This window comes from Capricornis sumatraensis, chromosome 1, assembly GCF_032405125.1.
Source record: "Capricornis sumatraensis isolate serow.1 chromosome 1, serow.2, whole genome shotgun sequence".
NCBI classification, from domain to species: domain Eukaryota; kingdom Metazoa; phylum Chordata; class Mammalia; order Artiodactyla; family Bovidae; genus Capricornis; species Capricornis sumatraensis.
This window is the reverse complement of record NC_091069.1, coordinates 42,899,911-42,923,778: the sequence shown is the minus strand read 5'-3', so window position 1 is coordinate 42,923,778 and position 23,868 is coordinate 42,899,911. Positions and strand designations below refer to the sequence as shown.

General features: G+C 42.1%; 1 protein-coding gene across 2 annotated transcripts in view; it reads right to left on the bottom strand.

Moving 5' to 3' along the window:
• The window catches only part of SPRED2 (sprouty related EVH1 domain containing 2), a 119,794-nt gene that overhangs the window by 22,309 nt on the left and 73,617 nt on the right, over positions 1-23,868 (bottom strand). For both annotated transcript variants that reach the window (XM_068965423.1, XM_068965431.1), the window contains exons 2-3: positions 11,188-11,365; positions 2,350-2,518 (exon numbers count right to left, since the gene is read on the bottom strand). In XM_068965423.1, coding sequence (XP_068821524.1) covers positions 2,350-2,518; positions 11,188-11,365 — 347 coding nt within the window. The remainder of the gene's footprint in view (positions 1-2,349; positions 2,519-11,187; positions 11,366-23,868) is intronic.

The following is a 23,868-nucleotide window of genomic DNA, read 5'->3' as shown; positions in this document are numbered from 1 at the left end:
CATGTTCCCTAAATGAACTTTGCTTATTGTTGTTCCCAAATCAATCCCTCAAACGTCCTCACTAATCAGTAGAGAACAAGCACGCAGAGAGGCGCCGAGGAGGTGGTGCTCAGAGAGCCTACCCGCGGCTCCCAAGGACCCCCCGGCCACTAGGCACTGGACGGAGGACCCCAGGTTAGACCTGACACCATCGCACTGTGACACTGGACTTAGAGCTCCGGGCTCTTCATTTACCCACAAAGGGATGTGAACTAAAGAGCTAGTATGGTCGCCTCCTCTTCTGAAATTTAAGACACTATAAACCCCAGACTGTGGGAGAAGCCACCTTCTAAACTGGTACCTGGGCATAAAGGCTTTTTTCTTGCAATACTGGCAGTGAATTTTGCAGGTCAACATTTAGGATAATGTCAAAAAGAAAACAAACAAACAAACACACACACACCCAGTTTATTCTATCAGGGAATGAAATGGTTATTTACAGTTCAACTGATTTATTTCTTCATTTCTTTCTTCATTCCGGTAGGCAAATCATGTAACTTCTTCCTTTCCCTTCTAATAGCACCCCATTTATGTGGCTCAAATTAACTAACCCTGTTAATGGCCAAAAAGCGAAAACATACTTAAATTTGCATAAGTGACAGAGTCCCGAAAGAGAAATTCAGTCTGTATCATCTCCTTTTTCTTGGACTGTTGCCTACCACGCTCCTCCCTCTATGGGATTTTCCAGGCAAGAATACTGGAGTGGGTTGCCATTTCCTTCTCCAGGGGATCTTCCCAACCCAGGGGTCAAACCCGTGTCTCCCACTTTGTAGGCAGACGCTTTACGGTCTGAGTCACCAGAGAAGTCCTTTTCTTGGTTAGGCCTTATGAAATGCACATTTAGAAAGTATTTTGCTATTACATAAAATTGAACTCAAAAGACTTGCTCAGAATGGGATGAGAAATATTTAAATTCCCAGTGAAGGCTCACAGGAGGAAAAACAAGTCCCATAATACCACGTGTGCAGTTCCTATTGCTCTCTGAGACTCTTAGATCCCTACTGTTTGAGTCACTCTAGCCCGTCAATGTTTAAAGCAAGTTTGATAGAACAGAGCTGGTAGAATGTATGAGAAAAAATTAAGAGAACCAAATTTTGTGAGTGGCTTCAGTGATTAAGCACATGGACATAGTACAAACTTCTCTCAGTAATACAGGAGTGGGCTTCCCTGATGGCCCAGTGGCTAAGACTGTGTGCTCCCAATGCAGGGGGGCCGGGTTCGATTCCTGGCAAGGGAAATAGATCCCACATGCTGCAACCAAAGATTTCACATGCTCCAACTAAGACACAACATAGCCAAATAAATACATTAATTAAAAGAAAATAATACAGGAGCTAGTTTCTTATCTAAACATTTTTTTCCATCTAAACATTTAAAAGCTATGTTTAATAATAAGATTTTAAATATTATCTAATTGTGTCAGACGTAGGGTGTAAACACTGGTTTCTACTCATTTTGTCCACCCCAGTGGTTGTAGTTCTCAGATTCATTGTTCCAGCTAGAATTGTCTCCCTCATGATTTTAAGAGATTTTTTTTTTCTTTTGAGATCTGCTTTTCTCTTCTCCCCTAAATGAAGAAAATGACTTTAGAAAACATTTCTCTCTTATACACATGAAATATATATTCTTTTGTGATTAATCTAACCAAATTCTGAATATGGCTTTACTGTGCCTTGCTTGATATTTCTTTGTTCACAGGTTGTCTATGACACCTTGAAACCTCTGATTTGATAACTGAATGTGTTGAAATGGAGAATTTGTGTGTTTGCATCAGTGGACACTAGAAAAGCCCCTGAGAACTGACTGCCCAAGAGCCTTTCAGGCCATGATTAAATGCCACACAGTGTCCACCAGCTGCTCACTCACAGACTAAGGAGTCACAGATTCCTTCTCCTTTCCAGTGGCAGCCGTACGCCTGCGCCCTCATTATACAACAGTGGGAAGGCCTAGAGCCTCTTCTGGGCCCATTAGAATCCATTCTCCACCTCTGGACCAAGACAGGTTGCACCCAAGTTATTTTCTCAGGAAAAGGTGAAATATATCAAAAAGTCATTTACATGGATGTCAGAACTTGTCTTTCCGGAGCAGTCTAAAAAACTAGTTGGAATCACCCATTATTCTGAAATCCATCTCCTTCTCCACTGCACTGTCACTTAGAATATTTTTCTCCTTGGATGTTCCTAAAGTTTTGGCCTCTACCAACCTGGCCCCCAACCCTCCTGCAAATAATCCACAAATATGTGATAGCAGACAATTGGGATTAAAAAGAGCCCCACAGCCCCACTGAGAATGCAGTGATAAATTCAATACCTTCTATTAGGTCTTCGATTGCTTTCCTCACTCCCCTGTCAAAGGCTCGAGCGTCAGCAGGGCTTTGGAAAGTCAGTCCAAACCTTCTATTGTCGACCTTCCAGTGATGAAAGGTTGGGTTGGCTTTGGTGTAGACCAAGTCCTTTCTCACATAGCATTCCAATACCACCTGGAGGATTGAAATACACAGGTGGGTTACTTTTTAAATAGTCACGATGGTGTCTGGTTACAAAAATCTAACTAGGAATGACTGTTTTTGATGGCAACTGATGAACCGCCCCCTGCCTCAGCCTTCATGCATCTGTGAAGCCTTCTTAGAGGAAGGCTTTGCCTGCCTGTCGAGCATCCACTCCTTGCTGCTCCGCACATCCCCACCTTGGTGGTCCTTGCTGTATTGCTCTGCTCCTTAACCATGCTCTGCATTTTACTCGTTTTCCTTCCTCCAGCCCCTAGCTGGGGGTGGAGGGGTGGAGTGGGGTAGAGAGGGGCTCTAAGCTGAGGCCCAGTCTTGGGGCTTTGCCCTATTCTAGGTTGACTGCTTTTCCCTCGGGGCCTTTGTATTCAGGACTCTCAATCCTCCTTCTCCCGTCCTAATGCTGTTTCTCAGTGACCTCAAATTCAACAAGCTGAGAAAATAACTAACTTGCTCTGAGATCGCTGCCCTTAGTTTCCTATGCCAGCTTCTTATCTAGCAAGGCCAACCTCTGTTAATTTTCTCTGGCTTGAATCTCCATGGTTTCCTTTTGCTTCTTCTGCTTGCTCTATCCCCTGTTTATGTTAAACACCAAGTACATTTCATTTTCCCTTCAGTATATTTTGTATCAACCCTGGTTCAATTGATACCACCCTGATCTAAGGTCTCTAATAAACCTTTTATCTGGATTATTAGAACATTCTCCAAATTTCTAGCAATTTAGTCTCAGAACTGCCTTTTCACTAGGCTATGACTTGGAGGAGATTGTCTCAGACCTTTGATCTTTTTATCTCCAAAGCGGAAATAACACCAACATTATCAATGAGAACATATACACGAACATGCTCTGAAAACACTGAACAGTGAGAAACCTAAAGGGTTGTACATACTTACCAGGATATTGCATCATGTTTTTTTACTCTTTTACTTCAGTTTTTATCACCTTCACAACTTAGTACTTGATTTCATATTATTTTCTAAGAGTTTCATGTGCTTTAGCCTTGTTCCTTTAACTAGACTGTAAAAAGATAAAGATGTCTTATAAAATAACTCCCTCTATGTACAGAGTGCTACTGCCGGCAAAGATATCCGAGTTCAGTATTATAGAATAAAAGAGGCATTGAAATCATGTCAATGTAAACTCCATTCTTTATTCATAGATAGCTCCAAAATATCAACAATATTTATTTCTATAGTTTCATTAGTGTATATGGCAAATGATTTCGCTAAGTTTTACCAGCTTTGATCTTGTTCAGCAAAGTTCTACATTTAATGAAATGAGACACTATTAGTTTTAGACTAAGTGAAAGAGTGAAATTAATAAAAATTAGAGAATATCTTTAAATGAATAAAATTTCAAGAATACATCTAAGCAAACAGAAATTAAGTATTACCTAATAAATGTTCTCTAACTTAATAGATGAGAATAATAGTCAAACTGGCCTATCCAAGCATCGCAAGCAGTTAACTTTATTTCATTGTGTTGAAGGAAGACAATGGTCCCCTCAACACAGTTCTATTTATGATTAAATGGCTTATTATGGCCATTTTCCCCTAAGAATAGCGCAATGATTAAATGTCAGCCCAGCCCCATTCCAAATTGGGGAAATCCAAATAACCAAGGCTTTAGCTAACAAATGTTATCTATTTTAGAATTTAATAGTCTCAATACAAAATCTCAAAATAAACTTTTTTGTAAAAACAAACATTTCCAGTTTCTCCATATTTTTATGGTGAAAAAATTAGTCTTTCATTGACATTTTCTGAGTTTAAGATTATTCCAAAGGTACATTTTCCTAGAGAAGTGTAATAAATTCTTAGAAAAGTAAAGTTTAGCCACCTAAACTATGTGGGAGGAGGGATGGGGAGGAGACCAGATACCATCTCTTTATCCTCTTAAATCTCTTTATCCTCTTCAACAAAATTATATCATTATATATCTATGTAAGTTTAATGAAAAAAATGATAACATTCAAATGCTGTAATCTTCATAACAGGTATAACCCCTTAGTGAAGTTTTGGCATAATAGGTATTAATCTTCTAAAATGAAGTTTGGGAATTTGACTAAAACTTGAGAAAGGCTTTTAAAAATGGCTTTTTCAATGAGAGGCATGGGGAGAAAAATAAGTGATTATATATTCTTGTTGAAGGTATTTCACCCCTCATCTGAAGGTATTAACATTCTCAGACTGGTACATACTATTGTCTTCTGAACTGTATCTGTTGCATTTGACAATAAAAAATTACATTAATCTTCACCTGAGTTCATAGAGTTGGCTTTATTTTAGAGCACCTGCTTTCATTAAAGTCTAACCACATGCAATAAAATGCAAATACAGTTCCTAATAAGCACTCTTGGATGGGAGAGAGGTTTTTTAACAGAATTTCTTTGTCTTGTCCTTTCCAGCAAATACTATTTTGCTGTTTCACAATCTGTGATGAAAGTAAATAACATTCTAGGTGATGAACCAAAGAATACATTTTATGAAACTTGTGGTCATTTAGTTGGATTAAAATGCAATAGTCACTGGTGTTCCTTTATTTTTTTTCTTCCATTTTTTAAAACTTTACCAGCCTGTGAAGTGGAGAAGGAAATGGCAACCCACTCCAGTACTTTTGCCTAGAGAATCCTGTGGACAGAGAAGCCTGGTGGGCTGCCGTCTAAGGGGTCACACAGAATCGGACACGACTGAAGCGACTTAGCATGCATGCATGCACTGGAGAAGGAAATAGCAACCAACTCTAGTGTTCTTGCCTGGAGAATCCCAGGGACAGGGGAGCCTGGTGGGCTACTGTCTGTGGGGTCACACAGAGTCAGACACAACTGAAACGACTTAGCAGCAGCAGCCTGTGAAGGGGCCTTCCCAGGTGGCGCTAGTGGTAAAGAACCTGCCTGCCAGTGCAGGCGACACAGGAATCATGGGTTCAGTCCCTGGGTCAGGAAGATCCCCTGGAGAAGGGCATAGCAACCCACTCCAGTATTCTTGCCTAGAGAATCCCCATGGACAGAGGAGCCTGGAGGGCTACACTCTATAGGGCCTCAAAAAGAAATCCATACTGCAGAAGGTTCAATATACCGGAGTCCATGAAGGTTCCATTCTTGCTCAGCTCTCTGTCTGTCCCCTCGACACCTCTCTACCTCCAGAGCTGCCCACTGACAGTATGGGCACTACCTTAGTTCCCTTCCTGCAGCTTCTTTACGTACTCACATAAGTTTGTGTGTGTGAGTCCGTTTAAATGTAGCCACATCTATACACTGGTCTTCAGTTTGCCTTTTCCTCATGTCTCAGAAATACAGGAAGGTAAAAAAGGACTCTGTTTAGTGGCTGCGTAATATTCCTCAGAACGATATATGAGAATTATTCTGCCATTCTCCATACTAATGGGCATTCAAGGTTATTTCTAACTGGTCACTTTCAAAGACAATGCTGAAATGAACATTCTTGAACATGGTCTCAAAGTTTGGTATCTGGGCTCTTGGGAGCCTTCCCTCTACAACCCCAGGTCCTTTCAGGGGGTTCAGGAGGGCAGAACTATTTCCATATATTAATGCATTTTTGCTTTTCCATTGTGCTGCCAGCCCTGCTAATGCTGCAAAAGTAACAGTGGGTAAAACTGCTGTGCTGAGGCTCAGTCAAGGTCCGGCAGTGGCACCAAACAGTACCAAAACCACTGGATTCACCACTGGCACACACAGTAGGAAAAAAACCAGTTTTATGTAGGGTTGTCCTTGATGAAGCAGTTAAAATGACTGAAATCGTGACCCATGAATACACCTTTCATTTTGTGTGATGAAATGGATGTACATGTAACTGGATTCGCCTATCTGTGTCCACACTTGATCTGCTGTAATGTGTTGCTCTGGTTGAAGTAGAAGAAGCTCGGGCTTTGCACAAATGCACAGTTGGAAAGGGAAGAGTATCTCTCAGAGCCTTTTTACTTCTGCTTCATATGGAAGAGTGATGACTGTCTTGAGGAAAACGTGCGTAGCTGCTGCCGTTGTGAGCTGAACTGACTGCTTTTCTCATGAATCATCGGGTTTACTTGAAAGAACAACCTACAGATGAACTATGGTTATTCAGACTTGGGTACTTTTTTTGAAAATGAACACAGTGAGCCTGTCACCTCGAGCAAAACAAGGAGATATTTTTTGACAATAATAAAATCTGAACTTTCAAGTGAAAATTAGAATTTTGGACAGCTTGTCAATACTTATAAAGACTTTTTAAATGATATTAGTGGTGATATTAAGAAATGTGATTTTTTTTTGATACTGTAGAGTTAAGCATATCAACATTTGGAAGATCTGTGTAACTCAGTAAACCATTATTTTCCAAATGACCAAGGTATGATGTTACAAAATCAGGAATGAGTAAAAGATTGATGCAAAGAGAAAGGTGAATCGGTGGATTTTAATGTAATAAGAGTCTGAAAAGGTTTCAGAGTCCACATTTAAGAAACTACTAAGAACTGAGTTTTGGTTTAGATCGAAGTGTTAATATATCAATGATGATCTGAAAAGGCTATTAAAATAGTTCTACATTTTCCAACTGCATATCTGTGTGAGGCTGGATTTTCTTCATATACTTCAGTCAAAACAACATATTACAACAGGCTGAAAGCAAGAGTAGATATTAGAATCCAGCTATCTTCTGCTAGGTTAGATATTAAAGAGCTCTGTAGAAATGCAAAGCAATGCTATTTTTCTAATCATTTTTTTTTCTGGAAAACAGCTATATAGTTATTTGCCAGAAACAATGTCAATTATGCTAACCTTACTGTTAAAGATTTTTAACAATTTCGGTTTTAATTGCTAGTGTGGTAAATAGTAGTAGCTTATAGCCTATCAGACAAAAGCATTTTAGGGTCCTCAATAAATTTTTAGAGAGTAAAAGGATTCTGAGGCCAAAAATGTCTGAGAACTGCAGCTATCTATAAAGCTCGGTAAGTCTATTTCCATAGGATAGGGTTTAGATGCAGAACTGCCAAGTGAAAAGGAATACACATTTAAAATTAATATCCTGCCAAATTGCCTTTCAAATAGTTTTGCCAGCTGGAACTCCCACTAAATGTGTGTGGGAGTGCTCACAGAGCTGCACTGGAACGATCAACCTTTTAGATTCTGTGATTAATCTTCATAAGGTAGTTTCTCATAGGATTCATTTAAGAAGTAAAAGCATCTAATCCATCAAAATAAGATTCAACTCAGCAATTTTCAATTTGCATATAACTTCTCAGGAAAACTTGACTGTCTCCAACTTAGAAAAAGAAACAACTTTGTGAATGAATACTTGGAACACAGACTTCCCCCATAGAAACAATGGCATCAACACAAGTTCACAGGTGTCAACACAAAATTCAAATAACAGTAACAAAAACCAATGTGCTGAATTCAGGAACTGCACTACCTTGGAAAAATCTATTGACAACACACGGTTTCTACCTGAGAAAGTACTTCATGTTCTGGTTGGAATACTGAGAACTCTGATACTATCCATTCTCTGTATTCCAAAAATGATCTCCACCTTCTCATTGCCTTTCTACTGCCGAGGGCGGGGGCGGGGGGTGGGGTGGGGGTGTCCTTCAACAACCTGTCCTGTTTGCACAGCTTCCTGGAGTATTCATACCCTCCAGTGGGCAGAAGTGCTGCACTATGGAAGCCTGGAAGGCCAAAGGAGGAGTCATCATTTGACCAAAAGTGTGTGTGTGTTTTAGGAGTCCAGAATTTACCAGCACGTGAAACTGGGAAAGTGAGGGATGGAAAGATGAAGGAGCACACCTAGGTGCACGGGGCTCTGACTTATAGACCCCTTTATTATGGGTGATATAATTTATAAAAGTCCCAAAGTGCAGAGTCACAGAACGTAAAGGGGACAAGAAGAGGAAGGGAGTGATGGAGAAACACGACAGGAGGGGATGAAGCACACAATCCTTGTGCAACAGCCAACACACAACAGAAGCTGGTCCACAGCCAGGACTGCCCTCTTCCCATGCCGAGCTGGAATGGAGGGACCAAGGTTTAGCTTCATAATGAAATGGTCCAAGAGCTGTCTCTAATGATTACGTGCCTAAGACTGGGGAAGTGGATTCTCTCCTGGAGCACTGAGTTTCCCCACTACAAACTGGAAATAACAGTATCCTCCTCCTTTAGAATGTGGCAGGAATGTAACTGAGATTATTTACATAAAGGGCCTCAAACGAAATTGTAGGAATTTACAATTATTATGTTCAAGCCAGCGATAAGAAACAAGTTTATAAATGTATCTATAAAATGAAGGGGCTGAATTATTAATAGACAATCTAAAGGCTATTTCAGGTTGACATATTCTAATAACAAACCACAGAAATACCAGGAAAAACAGACCTAAAAATATATAACTGTTCAGGTAAGATAATCTGCTAACATAAAAGTAGTTAACAATAAAAATAAAAAGGAAAAAGTGAAAAAATTTTATCAAAATTTTTGTAGGAAAACAACACCAACTAAAATAAAAAAGGCGAGCAACAGATTATAAAAATATCTGCAGTAAAAATGGCAGATGAAGATGATTATCTTTGTTATACTTGGAGGGCATACATATCAAGGAGAACAGTCAGGCCCCAAAAAGTAAATATGCAAAGGACATTGACAGATAATTCACAGTGTTTAACAGAAAAACATTTGATCTTATTGCTGATCAAATATAAGATACCACAGTCATCCTAATCAAATTGGCAAAGATTTAAAATATCTGAGCCTCAATGTGTTAAAGAAAATTCTCATATACGGTGGTAGCAAATCTTTGTATAAGTATCAAAAGCCATAAAAATTTGACCTCCCCCCAAATTATTCCAAGTAGACAGCAAGTGTGGAAAATGCAGATAGATAAATACAGGGGTAAGGGGGAGAGAGACAATCTTAATATCTGACACTAAGGAGATCATCAAATAAACAACAGAACATCAACCTGATACCAGCAACATGGAAAATTTCTTATGAGATACATAAAACTGTTTATGAGCTCTGATTACAGCCAGGTAAAAGTAAAAATATGCACACAGGGGAAAAACTATACCAAAGGGTTAAAAGTGGCTGTGCACATGTGACTTTGGCTCAGTTTGGGTTCAGGGTATTAGTCACTCAGTCGTGTCCACCTCTGTGAACCCATGGACTGTAGCCCGCCAGGCCCCTCTGTCCATGGAATTCTCCAGGCAAGAACACTGGAGTGGGTAGCCATTTCCTTCTCCTGGGGATCTTTCCAACTGAGGGATCAAACCTGGGGTCAGGGTGAGAAGGAATCAAATACCCATTTCAGGTCCCCTAATGGGACCCAGAACAAGCAGTCTTTCTGAATCTTAGTTTCTTCAGATGCAACTATACAGGCTGCTGTATACAATGATGTACCTTAACTGAAGGGCTAGCATTGTCCTTAGCCCCTAAGGAAATGCTGGATAAAGGGTATTTTACTTTTTTTTGGTTAGTGTGTAATGCCTTTATTGTGAATATCTAATAAACGAGAATGTTTTAACTATTTGACTATTATGTAAGGAATTTCTTAATGGCCACATTTCTTAAAATATTCTCCCTTTAAATTTTTGTTTCATTTTCAGAAATGAATCAAGTGTGAAAACACCATTTCTATTAATCCATATATAATGTTTAGAAATTGTTCTGCCTTATCTATTTTGAAACCTTTATAAACCCTAAGAAGTGGTGGCAAAAGAAGATTAAATTTGTATACCTAGCACATAAAACTCAACAGATGCCACTGTTAAGAGTCTCAAATGTACCAGATATATTCCTGTGGTGTCTTTGTATTTTCTCTGTTGGGGTCCTGCACATTTTGAATCAATGGTTGGCTGTGGAGTATACATTCCAGGATCAAATACACAGAGGACCATGTTCTTCCAGGTCCAAGGCCACCAATTAAAAATAGACTTAGACACTCAATTTCCCTTCATATCATAGATTCCTTCATAACAGAACTGGACATTCAATTCCTTCATGAAAATGTATGTTATAAACTATCAATGCCCCCATCCTTGTGAAATCATGAGTACCCTCCAAAGTGCATATTTTTAAGCATACAGAATTATCACAGAAGTGTAAGGCCGCTGCTTTCCATTACTTTCTTTCCCCAAATATGTTTTATTCATTAGCTAATGAAATAGAAGCTGCAGTATCTTTAAGATAAACATTAATTTAGAAGTAACAAAATTATCAGGACGACACTTCCTCTTTGCCTTCTACCTCTCACCAGCCCGACCTTGATGGCATGCTCCATGAATAAACCCAACCGTTTAAAAAAAACTCTGACTTCACAGATCACTACAATGTGATTCATAATAAAGAACATACTTCTGTTTCGAACATCTTATTACAGTGAAAGACAGCTTAATTAATCAAAGACGCAAATAAGACTGCCTAATGCACCACTTCTAAGCATCTGAGTTATATGGTGTGTAGTAGAAAGTGACTACACTGGAAAGCCTGGGTTAGGTTTTGCAATTTGCTGCCAGCTCTGGGAGTTCTATCTTTGGAAGCTCTTGCAAGATTTTGAAGTCAGAGAAAGAAGGGGAAAAATACCTACAGGAAAAGGGCTATGATTTAACATCAAGAAATCAGTCGTTACTATTTAACCCACGCGTTGATGTCTGCCATTACCAGTTTGTCTTTCTGCCGTTCACCATGGATGAGAAAGCCGCTTCGTCCATTGCCTTCGGGGTGCATGACCTTACAGACCCCCACGCGACTGATCCCGCCTCCTTCCTGTGGGAACCATCCCCCGCTGGAGTCATCTCTGGTCATAACCACAGCCTTGACACGCACAATATAGCTGTCACTAAAACGACAACAACAAGAAGAATGGGGCATGACAACGGTCTGGAGCTGAAGGATGTGTTTCACAGAGCAAGGCGACCACAGCCAGCATTTTTGGGACTCATCAAAAGAAAATCTATGCCTGGCAGCAACCTTAAAAGGTAACCCATGTCAATGTTCAAGTTTGGAAAAACCCAAACTCTTAAACTCAGTATAATATTTAAGTTAAAAAAGAAAGATGCCCAGTTGTTAAAAAATATTTGTGAGTCTTTGAGAATGTATGCAAGCATAACATTCTCCAGTTTCCAGGTGGAAGTATTAACAATAAAATGAAAGAACTGCTATCTACAGTTTAGTATCTTTAAGTTAGGAAAGACAAATCTATTAACATAAGAGGACATTATGGTTTCAAACCTTAAAACTTGGTTTATAATGAATGACCATGGTTTAATATTTTATAAAGCTAAAAATCTGATTTAGCATAAGAAGAGAATAACCCACTCCCAAATCACAAATTCACCATGGGATCATTTATACAGGCGGGAAAGTATTTCAATTCCAATATCCTTTACACATGTGAAGCCTTCTGTTTATGACTTTATTTTTTGCAGTCTAAACTTCAATTTCGCAATAAGTTCTTCTGCACATTGGCCAAAAATCCTCTTTCTTCTCTAGAGACCAACTCTAGCTTCTTTTCATTCTCTATCACTTTTTTGGGACATTTACAAGGCCATTAAATTCTCTCCTGCTGTTTTCTTTCTTGTTATAACATTCCTTTTTTTTTATTCCTTCAGACATATATTCCCAACATCTATATGCGAGGTGGGTACCAGGTTCTAAGGAAATAAAAATGCAGAGTAACACAGAACCCTCTCTTTCTACCCCCCAGACCCAGTGCTCAGAGCCTGACCAAGCGCCCTGCAATCTGCCAGAGACCAGTCAGACCACCCCTCTGCCCCGCGTTCCTCACCTCACTCACCCCTACAGGCAAAGCCACCCAGGTTCCCCACCACCCCCTGCAGCTCAGCCACTACTGTGACCCAACTCCCCTCCCATGGTGCCCCTGGGACTCCAGAGCCAACATCCCTTTTGCTTCCTCAGTCCTCCCGTTCACACTTGCTTTTATTGTGGTAAAACACATGTAACGGAATGTTTACCATTTGGGCCATTTTAAGTGTGTCACTTCGCAGCACTGAGCACGTTTGCACGGTTCTGTGGCCATCCACAGAACATCAACCATCCATTTCCGTAACTTTTTCATGGAGACTCAGACTGTGCCCATTCGACAGTAACTCCCCATTCTCCTCTCTCTCAGCCTCTGACAACCACCGTCCTACTCCCCATCTCTATGGATCTGACTACTCCAGGTGTCTCATATAAGTTCCTTTCACTTAAAAAAAATATATTTCTTTATTATAATTTGGCTACACTGGGTATTAGCTGTGGCATGCCGGATTTAGCTCCCTGTCCAGGGATCGAACCCGGGCCCCCTGCATTGGGAGCATGGAGTCTTAGCCACTGGACCACCAGGAAAGTCCCTCCTTTCACTCTCTTAACCGAAATGAAAATGTGCTCTGGCTGAGTCACGTGGCCCATTCACGTGGCTGCCTTCCTTCCCCGCTGAGCCTAGATGGTGGGTGGGGGTATTCACCTCTACTGCAGGCTACAGGGCTCTCTCCAGTTCCTCTGAAGCTCGCAAGTCTGACCATGGCCTGCCCCCTGCCCTGCATTTCTTCAGTCTTCCTCAGATCTCTGGTCATGTCCCCTGGTTCCTTGGAGATGTTAGCAAGTGGGCTGACTGTCCCTCCATCTCTTCATCATGACCTCTGGTATGACTCTTCATAATGGAGTTATTCACACCTAGGATCCTTCCAATGCGCTGACCTCTCAGTTTCTGGAACTCTTCTCCTTCAATATCCTTGTCTTAGCCACTCATGCCTAGGTCACTCTCTTGACCTTGTCAGTCTTCAGCATCCTACACCCCAGCCACCATTTCTCAACAGTGCAGTTCACCCTCTAGATTCCAACCATTTGTCACCCCACTGGGGCCAATGATCTCTTGTGCTCTATATGCTCATGTTCTCACTTGATTCTTTATCCAATTTAAATTCCACGGTCTGTTGCGATGCTCTCATGCAAAACCTAAACGTGTTTGCCTTCTCTTGGCTCAGTGAAGTTGCCTGGTGAAGTCCTACCATCCACTTAACTCCATACCTGCCCTCAGGCTGCAGCACACAGAGGGAAACACCCCACTCTTCTCTGCTCATAGGTCTAGTTTTGACCACTAAACCCGAGTGTGTCCACCCAGCATCCTGCTACATTTCCTTGATCCATCCCCAAGAAAACTGCTTCACATGTTCTCTTGCCCTCGCTCTCTCAGATGATGGAAGAGCTTGCTTTCATTTTATCAAGAAAATAGACCTGCTCTGAAGAGACCCCACAATGGTACCCAAGAGCATGCCTACTACTACTTGGTACCAGTATTTGCTGCCTCTCCCCCTTTAACTGTGGCTAAACCATCCCTGATCCAAGCTAGGGCTAACAACAACACTTGAATATTTTCCATGTGCTAACAGTGCCCTAGTTCACATCTCTATACCCAGACCTCTTCCCTAGGTTCCTGATGAGTAATGCCAACTGCCCATGAGATTTCTCTGCTTTTGCAGCTAGCAGGCACCCCAATTAACACATTTTAAGGTTGAACTCGTGATTCCCGACACCTCTGATCCTGCTGGTTCTTCCTTTGAAATATGTCCAGAACACTTCTCCGACAATTCCAACAGCCTTCTAACTGGTCTCTTTACTTCCACTCTTGCCCAGCTTTCTAAACAAGTTGAAAGGTAACTCAGATTAAGACAGTCTATTCAAACCCTCCCATTAGCTTCTTATATTACCCTGAGTAAAAGTCAAAATCTAGGGCTTATCTGACTCCCCTCTTTGCTCAACCCCCAAGTCCTGCTGTCCTTGTTGGTGTTCCACATTACACACCCTACCCCAGGGTGTGTACTTGCTGTTTCCTTCACTTCTAACCCCATTTCCCACCCTTCTCTCCACACACCAACCAGGCTCATTTCCTTCTTTCATTCCCATCTCTGTCCAAGCTTATTTCATCAGATAAGACTTCTCTGTCCGCTACCACCCTCCACCCCTGTTCAGTCACTCAGTTGTGTCCGACACTCTGTGACCACATGGACTGCAGCACGCCAGGCTTCCCTGTCCTTCACCGTCTCCCGGAGCTTGCTCAAACTCATGTCCATTGAGTTGGTGATGCCATCCAACCATCTTGTCCTCTGTCGTCCCCTCCTTCCTTTTGTCTCTCTATGTACCACTAAATCAACATCTGCCTGTTTGTCAGCCCATTCTGCCCAATTAGAATGTAAACCCTATGGGGGCAGGGACTTTGCCCTTCTTGTTTACTGCTGTATCCTGAGACCATAGCGTGATGTCTGATATGTACTGGGTTGTGGACTGATGGGAGTTAAACTGACAATATTTGTAAACAGGCTCAAAAAAAAATGTTTGTAGCTAACAAAATCTCTGAGAAAATACAGTGTTCCAGTACTCATTTGCTTATGAGCCACAACAGCTTAACTGGGATAGGCTAAAGATTTCCTTTTTATTAACAGGAACACTGAATTCAAAAAGTCACACGGTTTCTATTATTAATCCACTCACCTCAGGATTCAACATGCATATTACTTTAGATCAGAGAGATTAAGAACATTTGTTTAGTTACATACAATTTGAAAATATGCTCCTCCTCCTTCCCCATTTATTCTAGAAAAATTAGGGGTTTCCAGGATGTGTCATTCTCCAGTATGAAACAGCTTTCTCAAATCTTCTATGAACATATTGCGGGTTCATCCCAACAGGAAATGGCCAAGGTGAGTAACAGAAACTCTCCACACCGTTTGCTAAAGGACGCTTTTACTTTTTTGGTTGCAGCTGTGTGCTTTTCTCCCTTCCTTTGAAGGGATTAGGTAAACGAAAAAGGGAAGTTTGCATTACTTATGTTAGTGCCATCAACTTATTTCCAAAAAGTATTAAAAAAAAATTATTCATCAAAAAAACACCCCAACCTTTCCTTCCAGAGTAGAGGGGTGGTACATTTTGGCCTTTGCTTGTGGTCTGCAGTATCTTATTTGCTGCCCTGACTTCTCTGATGCCCCTTCCCAACAGCAGACCTCTCTGTGATCTGCTGTGTATGTTGGAGGTGAGGTGGGGCAAAAGCCCCCATCTCCTCTGGCAACAACCCTAACAGCCAGCATTAACTGAGGCAACTGGCTATTTAAAACAAGGCAGGGGGATAAAGTGCTGCACTAAAAGCTGTGAAGGATGTCTGGATAACCCAGCTGCATGGCTGCACGCCAACTGCTTCCTATCTGTGGTGTATTTACATTATCCAGGCCCTCACCCCACCCAGAACAGAGAGGACAATGAACTCTCCTACCAGAAAGGTATAAAGAAGGTACACTCCCTTCCCACCTTCCCTGCCACCTTCTGGAAAGAATTAAACAACATGTTTAGACCAGATGTGGGGATTATTTGTGGGGCGGGGGAAGCAGCAGGAAAGGCAAAAGCAGATTCATTTCTTCATCTGTACAAGAAAAAGCTGCTGGTATGCTTAAGAAATTTTCCCCAAAACGCTATTGTCAAAAACCACCACCACCTTGTGCTTCTGAAAGTTTCAGCTATTCAACCAGTGTAACTGATGAGGAACTGCTGAAGTTCCAGGCATGGGTCCAAACACCAACTGAATGGAGCCCTAGTGTCTAAACTTGAGTTAAACTGACCGTAAGAATCAATGTCATTACACAGAGAAGGAGAAATATAGTATGACAATCCTTATATGTGGAATCTAAAAAGAAATGATACAAAGGAACTTACCAAACAGAAAGAGACTCACAGACTTTCTCACAGAAAGAGAACGAACTTACGGTTGCCGGGGGTGGCAGCGGCGGGGGTGGGGATAGTTAGGGAGTTGTGGATGGACATGTACACACTGCTATATTTAAAATGGATAACCCACAAGGACATACTGTGTAGCACATGGAACTCTGCTCAATGATATGTGGCAGCCTGCATGGAAGGGGAGTTTGGGGGAGAAAGGATACATGTACATGTACGGCTGAGTCCTTTCACTGTTCACCTGAAACTATCACAACATTGTTAATTGGCTGTACCCCCAAACAAACAAACAAAAAAGTCATTACAAATGGTGTTTGACCACCACCCAAACACTGCCATATTCTTTAGGTGCATTTTGAGTAATACTGGCTTTTCCAGATTGGGCTCAGGATCTGACCAAAGGTGGTTCCTTAAATGACTAAGCTTTATGGTCCCCACAGGTGGCCTTATTTGTAAAAACAGGACTTGTTGTCTTGTGATCACTCAACATGGAGCAGACATAGGTGACATCCTTTGGTAGGATGCTGCTGCTGCTGCTAAGTCACTTCAGTAGTGTCCGACTCTGTGAGACCCCATAGATGGCAGCCCACCAGACTCCCGCATCTCCGGGATTCTCGAGGCAAGAACACTGGAGTGGGTTGCCATTGCCTTCTCCGTTGGTAGGATGGGGAGGGGCAGAAAGAAAAAATGCAAAGCTAAATTATTTCGGGGTGCTGATTCCCAGGTGGTACGAGTAGTTTCGGATCTCAGGCCTTTATGTTCTACTAAGTTCTCCTCAGAATAAAAGCAGGCCTTGTCTAGACCATACCACAGAAGCAAGCAAAGGAACTGGAGGAAATGGTGATGAGGCGACATCTTGTCTGTAAACAATGTTTAGAGCCAGACAGGTCAGCACTGCTTTGGCTTCCTCAGTAGTTGAAGAAGCCTCTTTTTTGAGCTTCAGTTTCCTCATTTGCAAAAAACAATGAGAGGATACCTCACTGGGATGTCCTGAGGGTTAAAGGCAGTAATCGAGGTCAAGAGCCTGCTGTGAGAAGTTTGCTCGATTGTAGCCATCATAATTATTTTTGCTGAGAGGCTGACTTTAACTACAAATCAGGTGCTTTAGTGGAGAAGGAAATGCAAATCCACTCCAGTATTCTTGCCTGGAGAAGGGACAGACGAGCCTGGCAGGCTACAGTCCATGGGGTTGCGCGCACACACACACACCCTTTAAAAAACATCCTCCTGGGAATTCCCTGTCAGTCCAGTGGTTAGGAGTCTGCACTTTCACTGCTGAGGGCCGGGATTCAATCCCTGGTCGGGGAACTAATATCACCGTGTTGTGTGGCCAAAAAAACAACAAACAAACAAAAACAGAATAAAAGTAAATTCTCTTAAAAAAAAAAAAAAATCAGCCTTCTTAACCACCAAGGACTGGGTTTCCCGACTGCCTGCCTTTTTCAGCTGTCAGAGAACAGAGTGACAGGGAGGTTATCAGACCTTGGACAACAGCAGGAAACCCCAAATGGACCTCCAGTAATTATTAATACAAGGCAGCTTTATAAAGAACAGGTTCGAGCCTTTACTTCAGGCACACCTGTAGAGGAGAATCATTCCATCTGCCATCTGGGAACTGGCCCTCTGCTCTGACCCCGCCCCGATCAGTTTCAGAGAAGGAGCTTTTACATCCTCCATAAATACTCCTCGCCTCCTTCCTTAGCCCGCTCTTGTCTGATTACAGGGCTCCTTTATCTCTCCATTATGCTAAACATACATTCACTTCCTCCCGGCCCTCTTTCCTATCCTTCTCCACTTCACCAGACCTTGAGAGGGATTAGCAAGGATCGTGCCTCTCAGGCTCCCTCTTGGCCTCAGCATAACCCCTAGCCGCCCGCTGAGCCAAATATAACACTATGTCCTGGGCCAGGCGGGGGTGGGGGTGGTGGTGGTGGGGTGGTCGGTTGGGGTGGGGGGGGGCGGGCACTCATCATTGCAATTAGCTGCCCCCACAATACCAACCTCAAGTCTTCCTTGTGCTTATAGATTTAGAAAAGCTCTCTGAGTTCACCGAATTGTGTGTATATACATATATATTTAAAGCATTAAGTATGGGTATAAAATATAGGTGCATAAAATATATATCTTGTCATCTTTTTAAAAAGAATCAACAGACTATGTCAGCAGGATCAAATGTGCTAAGAAGCCAAAGGTATGGGTCATATTCTATTTAAGTGGGTGGTGGTTTTTTGAGTTCTATTAATTATCAACTACTTAATTTTTTTAAAGTGCTGTATTGGTTTTAGAAATGTATATAACCCATACTTTACAGGCAAGGAAAGCTGTACATAATGGAGTTTTATGCATGGCGATAATGTGGTTTTTCAGCTCTATTCAAACCCCTGGAAGCAGAGAACACTTGCTCGCCTGCTTCAGTTCAGTTCAGTTGCTCAGTTATGTCTAACTCTTATGCGACCCCATGTATTGCAGCATGCTAGGCCTCCCTGTCCATCACCAACTCCTGGAGTTTACTCAAACTCATGTCCAATGAGTCGGTGATGCCATCCAACCATCTCATCCTCTGTCATCCCCTTCTCTGCTCACCTTCAATCTTTCTCAGCATCAGGGTCTTTTCAAATGATTTAGCTCTTTGCATCAGGTGGCCAAAGTATTGGAGTTTCAGCTTCAACATCAGTCCTTCCAATGAACATTCAGGACTGATTTCCTTTAGGATGGACTATTTGGATCTCCTTGCAGTCCAAGGGACTCTCAAGAATCTTCTCCAACACCGCAGTTCAAAAGTATCAACTCTTTGGTGCTCAGCTTTCTTTATAGTCCAACTCTCACATCCATACATGACCACTGGAAAAACCATAGCCTTGACTAGACGGACCTTTGTTGGCAAAGTAATGTCTCTGCTTTTTAATATGCTATCTAGGTTGGTCATAACTTTTCTTCCAAGAAGCAAGCCTCTTTTCATTCCATGGCTGCAATCACCATCTGCAGTGATTTTGGAGCCTCCCAAAATAAAGTCAGCCATTGTCTCCACTGTTTCTCCATCTATTTGCCATGAAGTATTGGGACTGGGTGCCTGCTTACTGTCTAAATTTGTATTGTTAGGCCATTACAGGCAACGGTGAAAAGAAAAGCAGCTAGAGATGTAAGACCTGCAGGAGCCAATTCTGGTGAAGGCACCAGCTCTCCTCTCAAATACTAATGAGCAGCCTCTAAGGAGCAGAGAAGGACTTTTCTGAACATTAAGGAAGAGAATTGGTTTACGTGAAATCAGAGTTGGGGGAGCTAAAACATGAGCTAAGATCACTCAAGAAAAAGGCCTCCTCGGTTACTTAACACCCATGAAATCAGCCATGAGGTACACTTGATGGAGTTGTCTTGGAAACCGCCCTACCCCATTATCTACTAGTAAAAGAATCCATGTACCTCGAACAGGTACTAACACTGTAATTTTGGATGACGCCAGGGCCCTCTGCCAAGGCATCAGATTTACCCAGAGAAGAAAACAGGCTCCTCCATCCAATCTTCACTGTGTCCCTGCATTTCTGAGACGTTGTAGCTCATCTTGTCTAATCCCCAGAAGATTACAGCAGGACTTTTATATGTTTTATCTTTGTGATCCATTTATGTATTTTTAAAATGGTATGTAATGAGCTTTCAGAATGGAACCCCAATATATAACACGATACCTGGAAGGTGGTGGTGGTGGGTGCTTGCCTTGCAACGACAAGGGGATATAACCTTCATCCAGGAACTAATTAGGCCAAAAGTGGGAGGTTCCTGCTTATACTGTGGAATTGAATAGGTTTTCCTCCTTTACTAGTGCTGGGCTCAGAATCTGGGGAGTGAAGATAATTAGAAAATATTTTAGGGATTCCCACTTTATTTTTTGGCAGGCGGCTTGCAGGATCTTAGTTCCCCCATGAGGAATTTGAACTCCAGGGCATGGCAGTGAAAGCAAGGAGACCTAACCACTGGAAAGTGAAAGTGGAAGAGTTGTGTCCAACTCTTTGCGACCCCATGGACTACACAGTCCATCGAATTCTCCAGGCCAAAATACTGGAGTGGGGAGCCTTTTCCTTCTCCAGGGGATCTTCCCAACTCAGGGATCAAACCCCAGTCTCCCGTGTTGCAGGCGGATTCTTTATCAGCTGAGCCACCAGGGAAGCCCAAGAATACTGGAGTGGGTAGCCTATCCCTTCTCCAGTGGATCTTCCTGACCCAGGACTCGAACTGGGATCTCCTGCATTGCAGGAAGATTCTTTACCAACTGAGCTACTAGGGAAGCCCCTCCTAACCACTGGAGTGCCAGGGAATTCCCTAGGAATCCCTACATTAATCTTGCATCATACCCAGTGAGTTCTGCTGTCCTGCAAGGCCACTGAAGCCCTCCTGTACACTGAAGGGGAGTGCCCCTTCTCATCCTCATGTGCCCCATGTAAGTCCAGCATCTCTGTTGTTCTTGCTACCTAGCTACCCTGAAGCATATAAATAGACCTCCTCACCCACATACTGTTTTCTAGTGCACATATAAGGGGTCATTTTCTCTATTATTACAAAAGGCATTGCCACACAACTGACACTTGAAATAGGAATGATTCTTAAATTTAATAATTTATAAATCATTCTTTACAACCAATCTGAGCAAGCTGAACTATATTAGACATAGGCCTCTAGTATTTTATTTTCCTACTGAAATTTTAATACTAGTGTTTCAGTGATTCAAAATAAATGCCAATGCCTTTGCTTATAATATTATCTGCAATTTTCTCCTTTACGTTACCATGTGCTGTGAAGAGATGCGTTTTCCAGTCTCCAAGTGCTACCTGACACTTTCAGGCCATGAGAGCCAGAAAAATACATGCACCAAACACCCCTGACATGTGAGGCTGAAACACACACCCAGAGGATGTCCACGGGCATGGACTCTGCCGGCTGCCCCAAGCAGAGGGTAGCTGCTGCTCACGTGATCCATAATGGCCAAGAAAAGAAAATGAAGCCAAGACACAAAAGGAACAAAGATCAGGGCTAGAAGTTAAACATATGATCTTGACAGAGGCTTAAGAGGCCTGGGAGGAAATAGTTGAGGAAATTCCAGAGACAATTAGGGGTCCTCTGACATCCCTGAGGCCTGGAAACACCGACCGTGGAGCACTCTGGTGAGCTAGAAACACACACAGCTGGCCAAAGCAAGTCAGAGCTTCTGGTGGCCCCCATTCCCTCGCCTCAGTAACACCCTCAATTTCAAGGGCAAACTTCTCCACACTGTGAACGGGAGGCGATGATGCACACGGCAGTGCCCAGGTGTGCTGGAGGTGACCTTATAAAACACTGGTTTTGGGGCTTCCTTCTCAGCAAGATTTACAAAGTACTATCAGAATCACTCCACTGTACTGTCTTTAAAACACAATTTAAAATTTAACCTCTAAGCTTTTATCACCTGCAGTTTGAGGATGCATATAGCCTCCACAGAGAAAGGGTGATTCAGCTAGATTCTATTTCTGTGGCTCTTGACTTTTTTTTTTCTTTTGGAAAAATCTTCTTACCCAAACCTTTTGATTTTACTTATTTAACATATCCAATGCCTTAAGGACGGAGCTATAGTTCTGTTTTTTTCCTTCAGCCAAAAAACCTTTCCTGCCTACATTTAAATTCAGAAACCTCAAGAATACTAACTCTGTAATATCCATAATGACAGACCACTTCTAACTGGGGCACAATAAAGATAAAGGCATTAGGGCTGTTATGCTATTAATGTACAACGTAAAACCATAACACTGGGCAGTTTCAAACCTGGGCAATGAAGTGTTGGCTGAAGTAAATCTCAGCACCCGAAAGGCAATTTTAGGAGTTGTGTCCAAGACAGATTTTTTAATGGCTCTTTGGCATCTCTCCCTGAGTCAATATAACTTTCCTGAGCGACTACCTCTTGAAGTGAGTAATGCTCCACACTAGGAGAAGACAGGCCTGGTTGAGGTCAAGTCTGGAGAAGATGGGGCAGGACGGGCGTGGTCGTTCATCATCAGAAATGAACCATCAGTGAAGAAAGTAATCATTTTTTCTTGAGATTTGAAAATGGTTTGCTCTAATCTCTACTAGTAGAAGAAATCCTAATTTCCCCACCCTTGCGGGTCCAGGCAACTGGAGACTCCTGGTACCCCATAGATCCTAGGTGGATTATTTGCTTGACCGACCACTGGGACTTTTGTATCCTTATTTGTCAAGGATCTATGCATGCATGCTAAGTCTCTTCAGTTGTGTCTGACTGTGACCCCATGGACTGTGGCCCGTCAGGCTCCTCGGTTCATGGATTCTCCAGGCAATAATACTGGAGTGGGTTGTCACGCCCTCCTCCAAGAAATCTTCCCAACCCAGGGATCAAATCCTCTTACGTCTGCTGCACTGGGAGGCAGGTTCTTCACCACTAGTGCACAAGGGAAGCCCTTCAAGTATCTACACTGCAGGTAATACCTGCTGCTCTGGATGCATTTTATGTTTTCTAAGACTTTTTCTTTGTTAATGTGGACCATTCTTTTTTTTTCCCCCTAAGTCTTTATTGAATTTGTTACAATATTGCTTCTGTTTTTGTTTTGGTTTTTTGGCTCTGGGGCATGTGGGATCTTAACACACTGACCAGGGATCGATCCCACATCCCCTGTCCTGAAAGGTGAAGTATTAACCACTAGACTGCCAGAGAAGTCCCTGGGATGGATTTTAAATTATTTTTGAGTTTAAAATACTGGCTCTAGGAAAGTAACTCATACTACCCTCCTCCACCAACAAAAATTCTTAGAATTGGAAGTAAATATAATACAACTAAAGCTTTTTTTTTTAATGTACAATTCCACTGAATTCAAAAAAGTTAAAAATTTTTTGGTAAAGACCTCTTTTTAAAAACCCAGTATCAAACAATTCTCTGGGATGTCACATTGCAAAATACAATTATACTAGCATGAGGGGGATAATTCTGATTTAAGCTCTTTCAAGGCAAGTCTCCTTCACCAGGCAAGGCTGTCAGACCCACCTGAATGTGTCCCCAATCTGCCTAGACTTCTCATTCCTTTTCTCACTCCGGGTACATTCAGGAACCACATAGGCTGTAGACAGTTATTGAAATAACAAGATAAATACATCAATGTAGCTGTGTTTTACTTTTTTAATAGGTAGATCTAATGATTGTCTTATTTTTTTCCCCAAACTTCAAACTTTTTATTTTGTATTGGGATATAGCTGATTCCTTGGTGGCTCGGACAGTAAAGAATCTGCCTGCAATGCAGGAGACTTGGGTTCAGTCCCTGGGTGGGGAAGAGCCCCTGAAGAAGGTAATGGGTACCCACTCTGGTATTCCTGCCTGGAGAATTCCCTGGACAGAGGATCCTGGCAGGCTACAGTCTATAGGGTTGAAAAGAGTCAGACACGACTGAGCAACTAACTAGCCGATTAACAACAATACTGTGGCAGTTTCACAGTGAAGGGAGTCAGCCATATATCTACATGTATCCATTCTCCCCCAAACCACCTCCCATCTAGGCTAGCACATTACATTGAGCAGAGTTCTATGTGCTATCCAGGAGATCCTTACTGGTTATCCATTTTAAACATAGCAGTGTGACCTTCCCAAAG